We start from the raw sequence: 16996 nt of genomic DNA on the forward strand, positions 1-16996 counted from the left end.
TCCTACAGAGCAGCCGTCCACAGGTGTTGGTACATTTCTCCTGTGGGCAGAGCAGACTCAAACTTAGGTTTTACTTCCCTGAGAAACAGAACGGCACTTGGGCGCCTTCATGCCGTCCTTAGTGGTCAGCACTGAAACACAGGTTTCTCAGTCTTCACGCAAGAAAGAGTCCACATCAAACTGGACACGGCATTTCAGTAAATGTAAACACATTTTAGTGAGTTTTCACATTATCGTCAGGGTCTACAGAAGACCCTGAATACCATTCTTCCTTTTGGAAAAAGCTCATCTGTCAATTAAATGGAGCTGATTTTCTACAAATGTTTTCCTCAGGTGTGGGACTGAAGCCCCAATTTCCACATTCCTCAAAAGAAGAAGTAGGGGTTCAGTCAGCTGTTTTCCAAGTCGAGTATTTACAATGAAGCAACGTCTCTGGTCTTGGCGTTCTCACTCTTGGATGGAGGAGTGGCGGATGGGCCTGTGGAAATCCTCGGGGCTGCTGACGTGCTCGGGTATGTCGTAGCCTCTCAGGAAATGTCCACTGTTTTGCTGAGCAAAATAATACAGCTGTCTGGCTAGCAGAGGTTCGACCTTTAGTGAAAGATTGAAAAAAGATGTTACGGAGGGCTTCCCTGGTGGCGCAGTGGTTGAGAATCTGCCTGCCAATGCAGGGGACACGGGTTCGAGCCCTGGTCTGGGAAGATCCCGCATGCCGCGGAGCAACTGGGCCCGTGAGCCACAACTACTGAGCCTGCGCGCCTGGAGCCTGTGCTCCGCAACAACAGAGGCCGCGATAGTGAGAGGCCCACGCACCGCGATGAAGAGTGGCCCCCGCTCGCCGCAACTGGAGAAAGCCCTCGCACAGAAACGATGACCCAACACAGCCATAAATAAATAAATAAAAATAAATAAATAAAAATTTAAAAAACTTATTAAACAAAAAAAAAAAAAAGATGTTACTGAGCTCTTTTTTCTAACATCCTGCAATAACCCTCCATATCTAAGTATACAGTCAAGTCTAAAGTTAGGTGCTATGACTCATCAAAACACGTCATACTGGGAGCCTTCTGGAGAACTGATTTTTTGTGAGTCCTTACATACACCAACCTATAAACAGAATATACTTAATTCTGGGTTTCAGTTGAAGGAAAAGGTAAAGATGGTACTTGTAAACCAACTGCTGCTTGAAATTTACGTTAAACTAGGACTGAATGAAGCAAATCGGATAAAATGACCAAGTTAAAGGTAAGTTTAAGGTAATCGGGTAATTTAGGCCAATGGATTTATTTTTCCACATCTGCAGTTTGACAGGGATGAGGGGCTCAGTGATTTACTATTCATGGATGACCTGGTAACCTGTATATTTCTAAACCAAAGATAAAAGAAAGAAAAAAAGAAAGAAGCAAAACCAAACAACAGCAAAACTGCTACTGTGGAAAAAGAGAAGTTAACTGACCCAAGATTCCTCTAGTTTGGTTATTAGTGTGGACCACATTCACCAGAAAGTATCCAACATTCAGCTTTTCCTGAATTTGCAGCATCTAAGAGATCCAAATGCTTTCAGCCAATCGATTGTGCTATTAAAGTGAGCCTTTATGTTATTTGACATAAAATGACTTAAGCATAACTCATTTGAGGTAACTGAAGTAAATTAAATCCATAATAAAAGGAGCAGGACTTCTGGGTGCACACGCATCCATCCTCCATCAGCTCGGGCTCATGGTCCCAGCTGGGGCTGCGTCCCCACCAACCCAGGCCGGTGTGTCCAAGCCCTGAGACTCAGACGCAGGGACTCACCACTGCCTTCAGAGATGTTACTCACCAGGACCGAGACTATTTAGTCCTTTGACAGTTGTTAACAAGAATCAGTTATTATATCGATAAATCTATTGATCACTGGAGAGAATCCATGAGAAAACTCTAAAGTTTATGGGGACTATATTTCTGTTTATTGGTTGGTTGTTTTTTGATTTTATAATCAAGAAGCAGGGGGTGTGTGTTTAAGATTAGATAGTGTTTTATTTCAGATTTCAGTAAGGAACATTATTAGATGTACCACAGTGTTCATTGCAGCTCTATTTACAGTAGCCAAGACATGGAAGCAACCTAAGTGTCCATCACCAGATGAATGGATAAGGAAGATGTGGCACATATATACAATGGAATATTACTCAGCCATAAAAAGAAATGAAATTGAGTTATTTGTAGTGAGGTGGAAGGACCTAGAGTCTGTCATGCAGAGGGAAGGAAGTCAGAAAGAGAAAAACAAATACCGTATGCTAACGCATATATATGGAATCTAAAATAAAAATGGTGCTGATGAACCTAAGGGCAGGACAGGAATAAAGATGCAGACGTAGAGAATGGACTTGAGCACACGGGGAGGGGGAAGGGTAAGCTGGGACGAAGTGAGAGAGTGGCATGGACATATATACACTACCAAATGTAAAATAGATAGCTAGTGGCAAGCGGCCTCATAGCACAGGGAGATCAGCTCGGTGCTTTGAGACCACCTAGAGGGGTGGGATAGGGAGGGTGGGAGGGAGATGCAAGAGGGAGGGGATATGGGGATATATGTATACGTATAGCTGATTCACTTTGTTATACAGCAGAAACTAACACACCATTGTAAAGCAATTATACTCCAATAAAGATGTTTAAAAAAAATAAAATCTGACTTGAATTCTGTTATTATTTGATGTAACTTTTTATCTGTTGCTGCTCATTACCTGGGCCCATTAATAACCCTCGCAGGTATGTAGCAATACAGAGTCTTCAAATTTCAAATTCAAAAATCTTAAGTATTCAAAATTCTGTTTTCTGTGGCAAATTAACGCTACATGTTATCTATCTAACCCTTTCTCTTTCCTTTTCTGTGAAAGATATTTACTTTGCACAGGTGAATGCATCTTAAGCTCTGCTGGAGAACATGACTGTGGCCTGAGCTACTTGAAGTCCTTGCGAGATTTCATGCCTCCAAATAGCACATGGCCCTTGGTTTCCAAAAATTAAATAGTTTCTAAAAATCCAGAGATAAAAGAGGATTTGGGGGGACATTTGGAGGGGGCCTACAAAATACTCAAGTCAGTGGACAGCTTCCCATTTGGGAGAAGCTTCCCATTCAAGTGAAGATCAGCTGGATGGAATTTTAAAAGCAATATTAAACGTGAAGAATTTTAAAGGGCAACTTTTAGCATCATCCCTTTAAAACCCTATCAAATGGAAATATGACGATTTCCTTGTAAAATAAAAAAGACGGGACGGGTGCCACCCAGGGCTGGAGGTCACCCCCAGCGGCGATGAGCAGATGTCCAGGGCTGGGAGGCACATGGCCCTTGGGCTGCACCCCTGCACCACTCCCTGGACACCTTCCCTCCCTCCATCCCCCCTGCCCAGGCCCCTGGACACTTATTTCTCATCTGAACTGCTCTAAATGGGGCCCTGCCCCTGACGAAGGTCAGGGAAACTCAAACACCCGAAGGGGACTGGACACTCACGTGAGCAGTAATGAGCTTCCGTTGCCTCTGGGGATCTGGAAACTCTTCCCCGAAGCACAGCGTCACCTGGAACCTTGGCAGAGGCCGGCCGTGGTGAGCAAAGGCTTGGAGCTCTGCAGAGACCGCGAGAGAAACCGCTCAGAAGGCCGAGCACGGACGCAGGCTGGGGAGGGAGCCACGCCGACGTGGAGGCCAGAGCAGGCGTGAGAGTGGGAGCAGGCGCAGGGGCGCACACGCGTGTTCACGCGGCTCTCCCGAGGCCCCGCCTCCACTTCAAGGGGGCCGCGCCCTAAGAGGGGCAACCTTGCTCTGCAGCCTTGGACCCACAGGAGGCGAAGGCAGCAGGAAGGGGTGAAGGAGGAAGAAAAGGAAATGGAGCCAAAAGAATCACTCACACAAGGAGAAATCTGCTTTTAAAATCAGACTTTTCTGACTTGACCCAGGATGACTTAAGACCCTCATCTCAGAGCTGCTGAGCCCTGCAACCCGCGGTCCACGTGACTCGGGCACCGCAGAATCTGGGAGGCGGAGCCCATCAGGGGCGGCCAGTGGCTTTGAGGTCGGGGGGGGGGGCGGCGCTGGAGGAAGCGCCGGGCCCACCTTTGTGGACGCGTGTCCCGAAGGCGCCTGCGTTCACCCAGACGGGACGCCGTCCCCGCCCACCCTCCGGCCTCCCTCCGGCTGTCCTGCTTGTCGGCTAGGGTCAAAGGTCAGGTCCCCAGAAGAAGCGCGCTCCCGCGGGCGCCAGCCCGGCTGCAGAGCTGCGGCTGCCGCCTTGTCGGACGTGAGCCGCTGCGCGGCGGGGCTGTCCCCAGCAGCCTGCGGGTCCTGGATGGGTGGATGTCAAAGATTTCCACTGTTCTCTTCAACCGAAGAAAAGTTTCTAGCTCACTCACTGGACCATTTGACTTCCTGCTTTTTTTCTTCCAGAATTCAAATCAAACCTAACCGACTTCGGCAGAACGTGTGCAAAGCCTCCACAGTGCGAGGTGGGAGGTGACACCCACGCCTGCCGCGTTGGCACAGTTCTCTGAAAAAGTCTGCTGAGATGCCTGGTAGCTCGAGAATGTTCGCGGGAATCCGCGACTGTGGGGCTGGTCTGCACAGCTGCAGCTTTTGAGTTCACAGTTTCCTCCTTGAACCTCAGTAAACACTTCAAGATAAGAGGTTGCACTGGGCACAGAGCACAGCCCTGGGTCACAGAGGAAGGAGCCAAACCAAAGCAGCTCTTGGTCGCAGACAAACATGGGCGAGCGCACCGCCCCAGGAGGCCGACCGTCGGCGTCCCGCCTGCCAGAGAAGCAGGCCCCTTCCCTGGATGAAGCCCCCGGGGCCCAGCCTATCTTCTGCATCCAAGACCCAGGGCCTCGGAGGAGATCCAAAGCCAGGGCTCTTTCAGACCCCAGAGGTGCGGCCCTCGGCCCCTCCTTGGAGCCGCCCTCGGTCCACACGCTGGGCCCCAGGATGGACAGAACAGTCCGCTCGGAGGCAGCTCGCGGCTTGGGTCGGGGGGGCCACCTGGAGACCAGAGCCTCAGCTCTCCCTCTTCCTCCCGTTTCGCCTCTGGGGGAGTGTGAGTCATCCAGGGACATGTTTGGGGCAGCAAAAGAGCATTTGGAGGAGCCCAAGCAAATGTGGGCCACTTGAACCCCAAACGCTGAGCGAGCGTCTTTGGCGGTAGAGCACACAGGTGCTTTGTGCTTCACGTGAATTGGATCAAGAAGCAGCTTCAGGGCAAGGAGAGGCCCGTGAAAGCCCAAAGACACAGGGTGTTTCTGAGGAGGCGCTTGTACAAGAAGAGTTAAGAATGAGGTCGAGGAAGGACGGGCAGTAGCCAGCAGGGAGAACCGCTTCTCCGTCCAGAAGCAGCATTGTGCATGGGGACAGCTAAGTGGAAACTCTGGACTACCTTCCACCAGAAGGTGGCCGAAGGCCTCACAAAAGCCGGCCCAGGGCTGATTTAATTGTCATGAAATCAAAACTAGGAAAACAAAACCTACGGTTCTGGAAAATGTGATTTGAAACCTAGAAACAGCTCAAAGCTGTCTCATAATTTCCGCTCTGCAAAATCAGTTCTACACACTCGGCCGTGGTCCCACCTGCTGGAAAGCATCTGCTCAGAGTTGATACATCTCACAACCACGGACACTCACAATATACTTATAACCTTACGATTTTTCTAGGAACCTTAAAAGAGCTGAAACATCAACAGATATGCTTGCTGAGAACACACTTGCCAGTAAAATATGAACCTTATTAGCTGGTGAGTATTGGATGAATCCCAGCATTTCAAGACCTCAGCCTGAACCACAGCCCCCGACAACCTCCCCTTCTCCACAACCCTCTGCTGATGGGGTGGCAGGTGGACCAACAGGAGACCTGCTCTGGGATCGTGCCCAGCGGGCTCAGGGGTTCACAGAAGGAAGACCTGCTGGGAGTGGCCTTTGACCCCTGTGGCAGGCGTGCCGTCGCCAGCTCCGCCCTCCCCAAGCCTCACAGGTAGGGCCCATTCCGACAGACACACGCCACCTCACCTGATAAGAACTGCTGCGTGTCAAAGAGCTTGCAGGCCTGGTCTCTCTCCAGCTTGTTGGGCCGGTCGCTGCACAGCGCCAGGGGCCCATCCCAGTAGACCCTGCTCTGGCACAGCCTCTTGGCATAAAGCCCGTCGGGGGCCATCCAGAGGACCACGCCCCTTTCCAGGTGGCTCAGCAGCTTCTCGATGTTCTTCCTCTGGCCGTTGTCCTCCGGGTAGGGAAAGAGGACCTGGTCCAGGCTGCTGGCGTCGTAGGTGTGGGCGTGGGAGAGCCGGCAGCCTTCGGGACTGGATGTGGTCAGCTCTTTCACCAGGACTTCCCGGTAATACAGGCAGATGTGGAGCCGGCAGTCTGCAAACACAGACCCGTCAGGGTCAGTGCTAAGGAGCCAAGGTGCTGGTACCCACCAGGATGCCAAATGACTGCCCAGAGCAAAGTGTCCTTGGTGGGACGCTCGTAAGAAGGGGCCTGGGGGACGGACGTTGCAAGGCCTTACGTCCCTCCTGGAGACTCACCCCATGGTGGAGAAGTTCTGTACGAGTCTGCGTAATGTCCTCTAGCTCAGCATTTTCCAAATGCATGGGACATGGATTGGGGGGCGGGGGGGAGAGCACAATAGTGGTGACGACAACACTTAGGTCTAATACGGTGAGTCAAGTGCCACCGAACAAAAGTTCATTTTAAACACAGCGATCAGTTTTGATTTTGGAAGAAGTAAACCCTAAGTTTAAATAATTTCTAGTAGCAAAAAGAGTACAACGGTGTTTCAGAGAAAGAAGCAAATATGTCCGCATATCCAAAACTACTCTAAAATATCAATATGATACCAGTTACAGAAAAAAAATTATACACGTCCAAGCACGCACTGAAGTTTCGGGAAGGATAAGCCTCGACAGTGGTGATCTCTGGGTGGTGGGACTATGACGCTTCTATTTTCCATTTTTTGCTTCTCTGATTTTTAAATTATTTTTCCACTGTGTACGTACTACTTGTATAATAAAATTACCTCGTGAGGGAAACGTCCCAAGCGTAAAGTCCGCTGAGACCCACTTCGCTTTGTGTTTGAGTTTGAGGCTGGCTCTAGAACTGTGCTTCTCAAACACTAAACAAGATGAACTCATTTTTGAAACTTTGCTGATTTTAGAACCTTCTTTAAAATGCGACCCATGAGCTGAAAGGACCAAGCCAGGTTTGCCAAGGGCCACTGACCTGAAGTGCCAAAGGGCTTCCCGAGAGGCAACAGCTCCCACGGTAACTGCGGGGTTCAAACGTGAGCGGGTGGCAGTCCTCTGATAAACGGGCAAGGCTGGTAGTTAGTCTGTACTGCGCACACCCAGAGAAACCCACAAAAGCCTCTCCTCCCTCAAGGGCAGGTTCTGAGACTCAGACAGCCCACATCACTGCCTCTCTGTGACTCCGCCGCCGTGAGCCCCGAGGAGTGGGTGTCGGCCACGCGGGGTTTCGTTTCACTGAGCGTCATCAGAAGTCACGAGGTCACAGGGATATAAATAGCTGTTTATTTCCTACTCTTCAGGCACCCACACAAGACTTACATGCTCAAGAAAAGGGTTTGAAAGTTCCTAAAAACAAACAGGCCTTTCTGCTCAGAAACCTCTCCTCCCTCCACTGTCCAGGAGCATCTAAGAAGAAAGGCAGCAAGCTTCCTTCAGAATCTTCAGAACCAAAAGGAGCCCGACAGTGGGCCAGCTCCCCTGGGTGCAAGGAAGGGCCCCCAGCTCTCCTCTCCTGAAACCTTGAGAATTCAGCTTATGTTTTCTGTCGCTGATTTTCAAAGAGGCCAGGGGGCAAGGTGAGAATTCGGAAGCTTAAGCTATCCATTTTTAATATATGCAAATCTCATTTTAAAACAATCAAAACATTATCTAAAAAATAAATATACATACACTACACGTGTTCAGTAAACCTCGAGGTGTCTTCCTTAAAACAGGCGAGACTGCTGAGGTATGGGGACTCCTCTAGAGAAGAGACTCGAAAAGCCAGATCTGATGTGCATGTGTTTGCAAGACATGTCATGTTGAGAGGAGAGCAAGATGCTCCTCACTTAGGCACCAAACGTGACGAGGAGAAAGAACCCAGAACTCGCGTCCCGGGAAGCCTATGGGGCCAACCGTTTGCCTGCGGCTAAGCCCGCAAGGATGATGAGCTTTCCCAAACGAGCAGCCCCTGCGCTGTTGCAAGAAGCTCCCTGCGTCACGGGGGTGCTGGCTGAAGAGGGGCCCTCGGTAAACGGAACTGGAGTGTCTGCACATTCCTGGACAGTCAGACGCCAGTGCAGAGCTTAGAATGACTCAGTTCAGACCAGCCTGCAGAAGCGGATCAGGGTCGGAAGCCGGCCTCTCGGTGCTGACTTTGCTGACCTCGTCCCCGCAGCTGGCAGTCAGAGGGGTCCACCCGCTCCAGGCCCCGGCGGTGCTCACCAGCCCCACGAATCCACCCAAAGGTGAGGGGACCCTCACAGACGCCGCCTCCGGGGAGCCCCACTCACCTGAGAGGGCCAAGGCTTCGGCAGACCTTATGCTTGGCTCTATGGGGATCCCGGGGGCCTGGGACTCGGGCGGGGCACAAGCATAAAAGGTTCCTGTCACCTGGCAACCTGCATTTGCAAATAAAAATCAGATGCGGCCTAAACAGAGTCCATCCGAGGCAGAGGGGGAGGAGGCGGCTCCCTGAGGGGGGCCCGCCGGCCCCCAGGGTGCACCAGCCCCGTAGGGGAGGGCCTGGGCCCTCGAGAGGCAAGGAGGCTGAGGTCCAGTGGGGAAAACCAAGGCTGAAGGAGGGAGGAGCCTTTTCAGAGCTGGAGGGAAATTGGAGTCGCCCTCTGTCATTTTCTTCCCCCCTCCCTTCTTTCCTTCCTTCCTTCCTTTTTTTGTTAGTTATCACCTCCAGCGCCTCACATCATTACCTGTGTATGTGTGCGCGCACGTGCTCGTGCGCTGAGAACATTTCAGACCTCCTTTCCTAGCAGCTTTCAACACAGCAGAGCATAGCTAACTGTGCCCGCCAGGCTGGAGCCCCAGAACTTATTCATCTCCTGACTGGAAGTCTGTGCCCTTTGACCAACAGTCCTCCGTCACTGATACGCAGGGTAACTGAGGCTCAGAGAGACAGCGTGATTCACCCCTGTTCACACAGCAAGTTCGCGGCAGAGCTGTGAGCCCAGGTCTCTCTACGTGAGATCTGACGCCCAGGAGCCGGATCGAAACCCTGCACGTGGCTTTGTCCCCATTCCCTTCGTCGCTGCTTCTGGAATCAGGAGGGGCTGAGCCATGTCCCTGGCTGGCACAGCTGTCGTGTGTTGTGTTAAACGTCAGCAGAGAAAGAGTATGTGGTAGAACCTCGTTGTGCTGGCGTGTCACTTAATGTCACTTATGCTTCAAGATATGTCCACCAGTCTATCCTCTCACAGCTCTAGGCATTGCCTCTTCACCAGGGTCACTAGTTCAGCAGAGCTCATGCCCCGGACCCGGGTCTGAATTCCAGAAACCCGTCCAACGTCAGCTGATTCCCCCACTACAGTACGGAAAACAAACCTTCACTGCAAATCACTCTTGAGAAGCTAATAAAACCAAATCCTCAGCTTTTTTGTAAACATGCCACTCAATACGAATCTTAAATAATGGCATACGTTCTTCAATCCCTCAAGCCAAGAGTGACCCGGACCTGGCTGGAAAAAGGAGAAGATACTCCTAGAACACATGAAACCATCTGCGTGTTGACTGGTCTCAGGATTTCTGTTTAAATAACAGCTCAAAAGTCCTGAAAGCCCGTGCTTTGCTGCAGGAACGTACTGTGTGAAATCTTCTCTGCACTTAGCAAATCAGCGCTTTCGCTGAGAGATCTCATCCTGACGTCTGGGGAAGGCCTCCGGGGGACCACGTCTAAGCTAGTCCAGCACCAGCCGGGCACCTTTTGTGGAGACCTTTTATGTTTTCTTCACAGTATTTACTCATCCCCTTCTTACTATCACCTCTAATCCCAGCAACAACTGCCGTGGGCACACCACTGCTTGAGAGAAATCCACCAGCGCAATGATCTCCTGGTGTCCCCGTGGAGGGGTGCCTGGGCTCAGCTGCGGGACGCTGACTTCACAGAAGTGTAGACAGAGACAGTCGGCATTAAGGGACAGTCTAGTCTTCTCTGGGAAGACTGACAAAACCGACTACTTTTTGCCCAAGATTAAAAATAAACTTTAAGATTATTCAGGAAGGAAGAAACACGTTCACTTATTAAGTAGCTAATTTAAAACATATAGCCAACCAATCTGAAACCTGACATCCGCGTCCTACGTGGCCGGGCTCTGGAGCTAGGGGATCTGGAGTTGAACCCAGCCCCTCACTCTCACCGAGTAGCTTTGGGCACGTTGCTTACATTCCGTGAGCGAATCCCTATACAAAACAGGGCAGTTTTCGGGTGCCTGGCCAGACCCCTGCAATGCTTAAAGAAGGCTCCACGAGGCAGCCCCGAGCCTGGGCCCCGGCACACAGCAGAGCAGGTGTCAGTGAAGCCTGGGTGTCCTCCTCTGGGGACCTCTTCCCTCCTTCACTGCACGCGCGGCCTTTCCTAGCGGCTCGGGGGAGGCGAGAGCCGTGGGACGGCACAGGGGACAGACCAGGCGGGGCCAGGCCCTCTGGCCACAGGAACTGCCCCAGCGCCCTCCTTACCGTTTTCACAGGCTGGGCCTTGCCAGTGGTGGCTGCGAGGCCCGAAGGTCACAGGACACTGATACGGGGTCTCCGGGTGGGGCTGATCAGGGACGAACTCTCTCCAGCCTCGGTCGTGGGGCGGAATCATGTAGGTGTGAGCCTGCTGGAGGGGCCAGAGGGGAGCTGGGGGGAGAGCGACCAGCCCGGGGACGGCCTCGGGGAGCCCCCAGACTCCTCGGGAGCTCTCTTATCTTCCTAAGAGGCTTGGTGGAAACCCGCCATGAAGAACCAAAAGGCACAATGGAGACAGTGTTGTAAAGTGATGATTTATGTGAGGCTTCATCATATGGGTAAACCTGGCACCAAAGTACCGCAGGGAAATGTGCCTTCCTTTACCAGCAAAGTGAATGAAACAGAGCTGTGATTCACATCAGAAGCGTCTGTAGGGATCAGCTGCCCTGCGGTTTCACATGATAAAGCCCTGCTCCCAAAACCTTGGACTCTAAGGTCGGTTTCCCAGATTCCAGAGTCTAACCGACAAGGCAGTGTACACCCCCACTCTCCCCTCCCTAACTCCAAACCAGCAACACCAGGTGGAAACTGAGACGTTCATCCAATGGCCCGGGATTTGGTTTGGCAGATTGACAAACAGCAAAAACGGAGTTCTGCTGCTTTGTCTGCAGGTCTTTCCCGTGGTGTGGGATCTGGCTCAGGTGGCCTCACACAGACCGAGCCTCCCCTTCTCGAAGCCCTGCCCCTCCCATACCTGAGCTGGGAGTGAGGAGTAAGGAGCTGGCATGCTGTAGGGGTGGCTCATGGGCATCTGTGGGTCCTCCAGGGTCAGCTGCTTCGCTCCTGAGTGTTTGGGCAAAAGGGAAATGCACAGTGTTGAAAAAGGGAACTGGAAGGGCTTAGAAAAATACCTGAGAGTTTAATTCCTAGAATGCATAACACAGTACTGACAAGTAAGGCATTTTTCTACAATTTCCTTGGGCAATTATTTATCCAGGCCATTAAACTGGTTCCTACAAGGTCCAATGTATGGAGCACAGTAGAGAAACAGATGAAGCCCGTGTGTGGTGGGCCTTGTGGCATCGAGGGCTCCCCAGCAAGATGCGCGGCTAGTGAGGTCACCTAGCGGTTTGTTTACATTGCAGATTCCCGGGCTCTACTCTGACACACAGGTCAGAATCTTGGAAGGTGGGAATCTGAATTTTAATAAGCACCCCAGTTGACCATGGCACACTCTAAACGCTGACACTTCTATTACTATGAATGGTAACAATATGTGGATCATGAACGCTTCCCTTCTACAAAGTGGCTAATCACGAGAGACTGGTGGACAAGTAAAGCTTCAAACAGCTTTTCCATTTTTGGCTTGGAAATTTGGCCCATATCTTAGTAGAACTACTGGAAAGCACACACACAGGTAGAGACTTGGAGTCTGAGAAATTATTCTGCACTAAAACCACGAGAATTTCAGTTTATGACCCAGAGAACTTGGGTAAGTCGCCTGCTGGGCTTGAATGGGAGGCTGAGGCAGGCAGGCTATAGAAAGCAGCAAACCGAGAAAGGGGCCCTCACAGTGACACAGAGGCGTTAGGGGGTCAGGCGGCCCGAGCCAGGAAGCCCCACCTTTCTTGGCTCCCTCAGGGACGATCCTGTACACTTTGTAGGGGTCGGAGATGTCCAGCTGGCTCCGCTCCACCAGCTCCTCGAAGTCATTGCTCTTGTTCAGAGCACATCGTAAACGTGTCTTCCAGGTAGGAGGGTCCGGCTTGTCGATGCCTTCCCGAAACTTTCCTTTAAATAGCGCCCAAGCCTGGCGGGAAAGAAGAGGGGAAAAAACTTAAAATACAGGTCTTTCAAAAAAGAATCTGGGAATTGTATTTCTAAAGGAAAGAATGGTGTCAGGGGCTTCAGAGTCACACTGTTGCCCAAAATGTGGGACAGAAAGACAGCAGGTGTTTGTAAAAGGCGGCTGAGATTGGAGGACCCCTGGAAGGGCTCCACCCACAGGGTCTGGAGCGAGTTGGCCTGGAAGTAGGGACAGAGCTCTGGGGTGAGGGGCCACCCACAGAGCACCTCTGGACGTCAGAGGATCCGAGGTATTCTGCAAGCCAGTTCCCTGAGGAAGTCCCCTTCTCCTGCTCTGCCCACTGGTGGTAGGGCTGGGCCCTAATGCGCAGGTCGCTGGGTAAACTGCCCCGAGGGGGAAACAGTCAGGACAGGGACACACACACACACAGGGCCAGAGAGAAACCCCCAGAGAGACCCTGAGAGGGAGAAAGAGGAAGGGAGAGAAACCAAAGGGGATGGGGACGGGAGAGAGACCCGAGAAAACTTTCCAGAGAGACCTGGAAAGAGGGAGCCGGACAGAGACAGTGAGACATTGGGAGACACACAGATGGAAGGACCAGAGAGGAGAGAGAGCTAGGAGAGTGCAGGCCGGAGAGGGAGAGTGAGAAGAGGCAAAACTATTCAGGGAGAGACGGGAGAGAACAGACAACAGTGAGGGGCGCAGTCCAGCACACCCACCGGCGTTCACAGAAGGGGACCCTGAGACACAGACGCCTGTTGATCAAGGGAGGCGAAGAGGGATCCAGAGGTTCACAAAGAGGCTCCGACGGAAGCAGAGGTGCGGCCTTGGACCGCCCCTCTCCCTGGTGGGCGAGCCTCCGGCATCTGACCCTCCGGGACCGCGCGCCCCACACGCTCTGACTTGGGACCCGGCCCTCCCTCTGCGAAGTTACTAGAGAAGCTGAAACCTCTCCTTCTCCCGGGGCGTGGGACGCTGGCCAGCCGGAGCTGCCGGGCGCCCGCGCGTCCCTCCCCGCTGAGAACGGCCGGCCTGCCGGGCGCGGACGGGGCCCCGCCGAGCCGGGTCAGGTCGGGAAGCGCGCGGCCCCCGGGCCCTCCCCAGCCCCGCCCCAGGCACCTTGAAGAGGGCGGCGTCCTCCTCGCGGTTGTAGTCTTGCTTGCCCGCGTGCTTCCAGGGGATGCGGAAGATGCTCTTCTCCTCGTTCTCCCACACCAGCCCGGGGTACTTGCCGCTGTCGATCTGGTCGATCAGCCACTGGCGGAGCTTCCCGTTGCCGCAGCTCACGGAGCTCATGCCGAACTCGCCGCCTCGGCTGCCGCCCTCCAGGTTCATGTCCAGCGCGCCGGCACGGTCCCCTCGCACGCCCAAGATCCGCTCCTGCACCCGCTCTGCGCTGCGGGGGAGAGGAGGGCCGCCCTCCGGCAATGACCTCGAGGCCCCGGAGTCTCCGAGGCAGCGAGGCGCGCGCTACCGAGTCGGGGGCGCCTCGGGTCCCAAGAGAAGGCACCTCTCAGCCGGCCCGGCTGGTGCCCTGGGCGCGCGCCGTCCTGCCGCCTCCCCGGAGGCCGTCCTCCCACCCCACCTTCCGGACTCTCCATTCTTGTCACGCCCCGCAGCCCGCGCGCTGCCCAGACTCGCTGCTCTGGCCTTCGCGCACCCACCGCCCCCCCAAATCCCGCCGCCACCACGAGTGGCACTCTGCGCACTCGTAGTTCCTGCTCCACTGCCCAGGCCCGAGCCGAGGCCAGTCCATTCCCCGCGCCACTGTCCGTTGCCACTCGTGCCCTCTCCCAAGTTCCCACTCCCTTGGTGGCCCGGCGTGTCTCGCACGCGGGTCCCCCTTCGGGCCGGCGTTCCAGGCGCGCGGCGCCGGCAGCTCCCCCGCGGCCTTCTCCGGGACCCGCACTCTTTGCCCCAGGAATACTCTTCTGCCCCTGGGCCCTCGCAGCTGGCGACGATTAGGTGGGCCCCGCGAGCCCCAAGAGGCAGAGAACGAGCCAGCCTCAGCGAGGAGCGCAGCCTCGTAGCGGGGGATCCCCGCGCGCCGAGCAGCTGGAGCCGGAGGCCGGCCGGGGAGAGCGGAGGCGGGGAGGGTGCCGGGCAGGGCGAGGGGTCGCGGAGCGCTGGGACGGAGGCAGCGGAGCGCAGGGCCCGGAGTGGCCGAAATTTGGAGCGCCTCCTCTTCCACCAGCAGCCGGGAAGCCGAGAGCCGAGCCGGAGGCCGAGATGAGTTTGAGCCCCTCAAGAAGGAGGAGCAGGAGAAGCAGCCCCGGGGGTACGGAACAGTCCCCCGCGGTTCAGCCTGCCGCCCGGTGTGGGTCCCGTCGACGGCCCCGCCTCGGCCACTCCTGGGCCCCGACGACCTCGTTATCCGACCCGGTCCAGAGCGTGGCCTCCCCGGGCCCGGGCTGGGCCGACCCATGGGCGCTGGGGCCGCGGGAGTGCCCGGCCAAGAGCGGATGGAACGGGCGTCGCGGCGCCCTCGAGGGGAGTGCGCCCTGCTGGCGCCGACGCTGGGGTCCCCTGCGCTGCCCTCGAGATGGACCCCGAGACCTCTGGTCTCGCGCCAGGTTCGCGGTGGTGCCCGCCTCGCAGCCGTGCTCCTTCCCGACCCAAGTCTTACCTTGCCGCCGACGCGGAGCTGAGGGCAGCGGTGAGTCCCAAGTTCAAGCAGTGAAACTAAGCCTCCGAAGTGCGAAAGAGGAACTTTATAAAGCTTAAAAGCCCCGCTTGGGGCGGGGCCTGGGGCGGGGCGGGGCGAACCGGGGGCGCCTCCTGGCGGGACTCGGGGGCTGCGGGCGCAGAGCTGGGCGCGCGGGGCCGCGCTGGGGACGCACCTCGGGTCGGGCGCACGGGAACCTCAGTCGGGCGGCTTCCTGCCAAGGGCAAGGCGCGAATGGGGACTCGGCCTGCGCGCAGGGACTGCGGGAGGCCCGCCGGTCACTAACGAAAGTTACGCTACAGCGGCGCTGTAAGGGCGGGAAGCAGGGGCTGTGCAGGAGCGGCCGTCTGGCGCGAAGGGGGCTTGGCGTAACCAAAGACAGAGGGCTGTCCACACCGAAGACCCGCGGGTAGGTGGGGGCCACCCTAGGCTCGGCCGCTGTCACCGAGAGCCCCGCCCCTCCGCGGTGTTTAGAGAACATCATACTCATTGAAAAGAAAAAAGGAAATGTCCCAGATCCCTTGAGCTATGAACTGCGGCTCACCCACTGCCCTCATGTTTGAAACGCTCACATACTCGTGCGTCTATTAAACTGGTGAATTGCAGTGACTCAGACAATGCTCAGCCCCCGACGTTTTAATTACGGCAACAGGAAAGAACGGGAAGGATCCCCAAGTATCCAAGTGCTTAACTGCTTCTGGGCTTCAGTTCACCTCAAAGTGACATAGTTTTAAGCTTAACCTGGTAAGAAACAATTTACAAGTGGGGTTTTAAATGTCCAGAATAGGAACAATATTTAAGCGGAGTGATTTTACTTAATTTTCCAGGATCTCCTTAATATCAAAATAAACTCCCTGAGCACCTGCCCTCTAAACTCTCCCAGAGCATCTTGGATGCTTCAGCATGTTTGTGTAGTCAACAATTTCAGGTAAACCGTCAGATCACTGGTTTCTATATGATTTTAGACCACCACCATTCCAGGTCAACTCGCAACTTTTGAAAAGCTTTTGATTTCACTGATTTCTCAGTTTTTCTTTTAATCTTATATATTGGGCCACTGTCTCCCACCCAAAGAACAAACTAAGTTCAGGCTAGAGCAAAACAGGCGTGAGGTGCAGAGCGGGCATGCTTTTCCTCAAACCAATGACTTTCTCAGAAATTAACAGGATGCCATGGTTTTATTCACTTAAGTAAGTTTTCCATTATCAGAATCTATGTAATAAACAACAGGTTTTTTTTTTTTTCAAAGAAAATTCTGGTCACAGCGGTTTTTCTTCTTCTTTCATGGATTCATTCGTTCAACAAATATTTTTCGAGCACCTCTGCTTATTAGGAACCGTTCTTGGCACCTGGGATACCTCAGTGAACGAAGGGAACATCTTTACACTTTAATCAGTGCTCACCAACAACAGACGGGAGATTGCTAAGAACAAAAATGGCACACTTGAGCTTTTGTACTTTCGCACACGTGTCCTCTGCCCAGACTTCGCTGCTTCAACGTTCTCCTCACTCATCTGCTTTCAGACGTTGAAAACCACGTTACCTTGTTTTAAAATGTGATTGCAAACCTTCAACGCCATCTTCTGGTTTACTCATTTGTCATATTGATCTACCAGAAGTGGTATTTTCTCTTTTATGATGAGGTGGATACAAAGAATAGTGTATTTTAATCACTGAAACTCTTGGTGCCCTCACCGGCCCTGGGGAGTGGTGGGTGGCAGGCAGGCCCCGCTAGCTGCTCACAGAAGACTTTTCCATCGTAGTCACAGGTGAAGCAGAAATGACAGAAGCTGTAAAGTTGGCCCTCCCCCGCA

General features: G+C 53.8%; 1 protein-coding gene across 1 annotated transcript; it reads right to left on the bottom strand.

Annotated features, from left to right (window-relative positions):
• Positions 1-447: 447 nt before the first annotated feature.
• IRF4 (interferon regulatory factor 4) lies at positions 448-15185 on the bottom strand. Its single transcript, XM_068558389.1, has 9 exons — positions 15144-15185; positions 13637-13913; positions 12334-12520; positions 11465-11553; positions 10717-10861; positions 8541-8648; positions 6032-6385; positions 3498-3610; positions 448-591 (listed from the first exon to the last, which is right to left on the bottom strand). Exons 2-9 carry the CDS (start codon positions 13850-13852, stop codon positions 448-450), a joined length of 1356 nt encoding a protein of 451 aa, XP_068414490.1. The 5' UTR covers positions 13853-13913; positions 15144-15185.
• Positions 15186-16996: the final 1811 nt, after the last annotated feature.

Source organism: Eschrichtius robustus, chromosome 12, assembly GCF_028021215.1.
Source record: "Eschrichtius robustus isolate mEscRob2 chromosome 12, mEscRob2.pri, whole genome shotgun sequence".
Classification (NCBI taxonomy): domain Eukaryota; kingdom Metazoa; phylum Chordata; class Mammalia; order Artiodactyla; family Eschrichtiidae; genus Eschrichtius; species Eschrichtius robustus.

Coding starts and splice junctions, on each gene's coding strand:
- IRF4 (XM_068558389.1), bottom strand. CDS start 13,852: ATGAACCTGGAGGGCGGCAGCCGAGGCGGCGAGTTCGGCATGAGCTCC. Junction 10,862..11,464: donor ACTCCTCACTCCCAGCTCAG/GTATGGGAGGGG, acceptor TGGCCCCTCCAG/CAGGCTCACACCTACATGAT. Junction 592..3,497: donor GGAAGCTCATTACTGCTCAC/GTGAGTGTCCAG, acceptor CTTTCACTAAAG/GTCGAACCTCTGCTAGCCAG.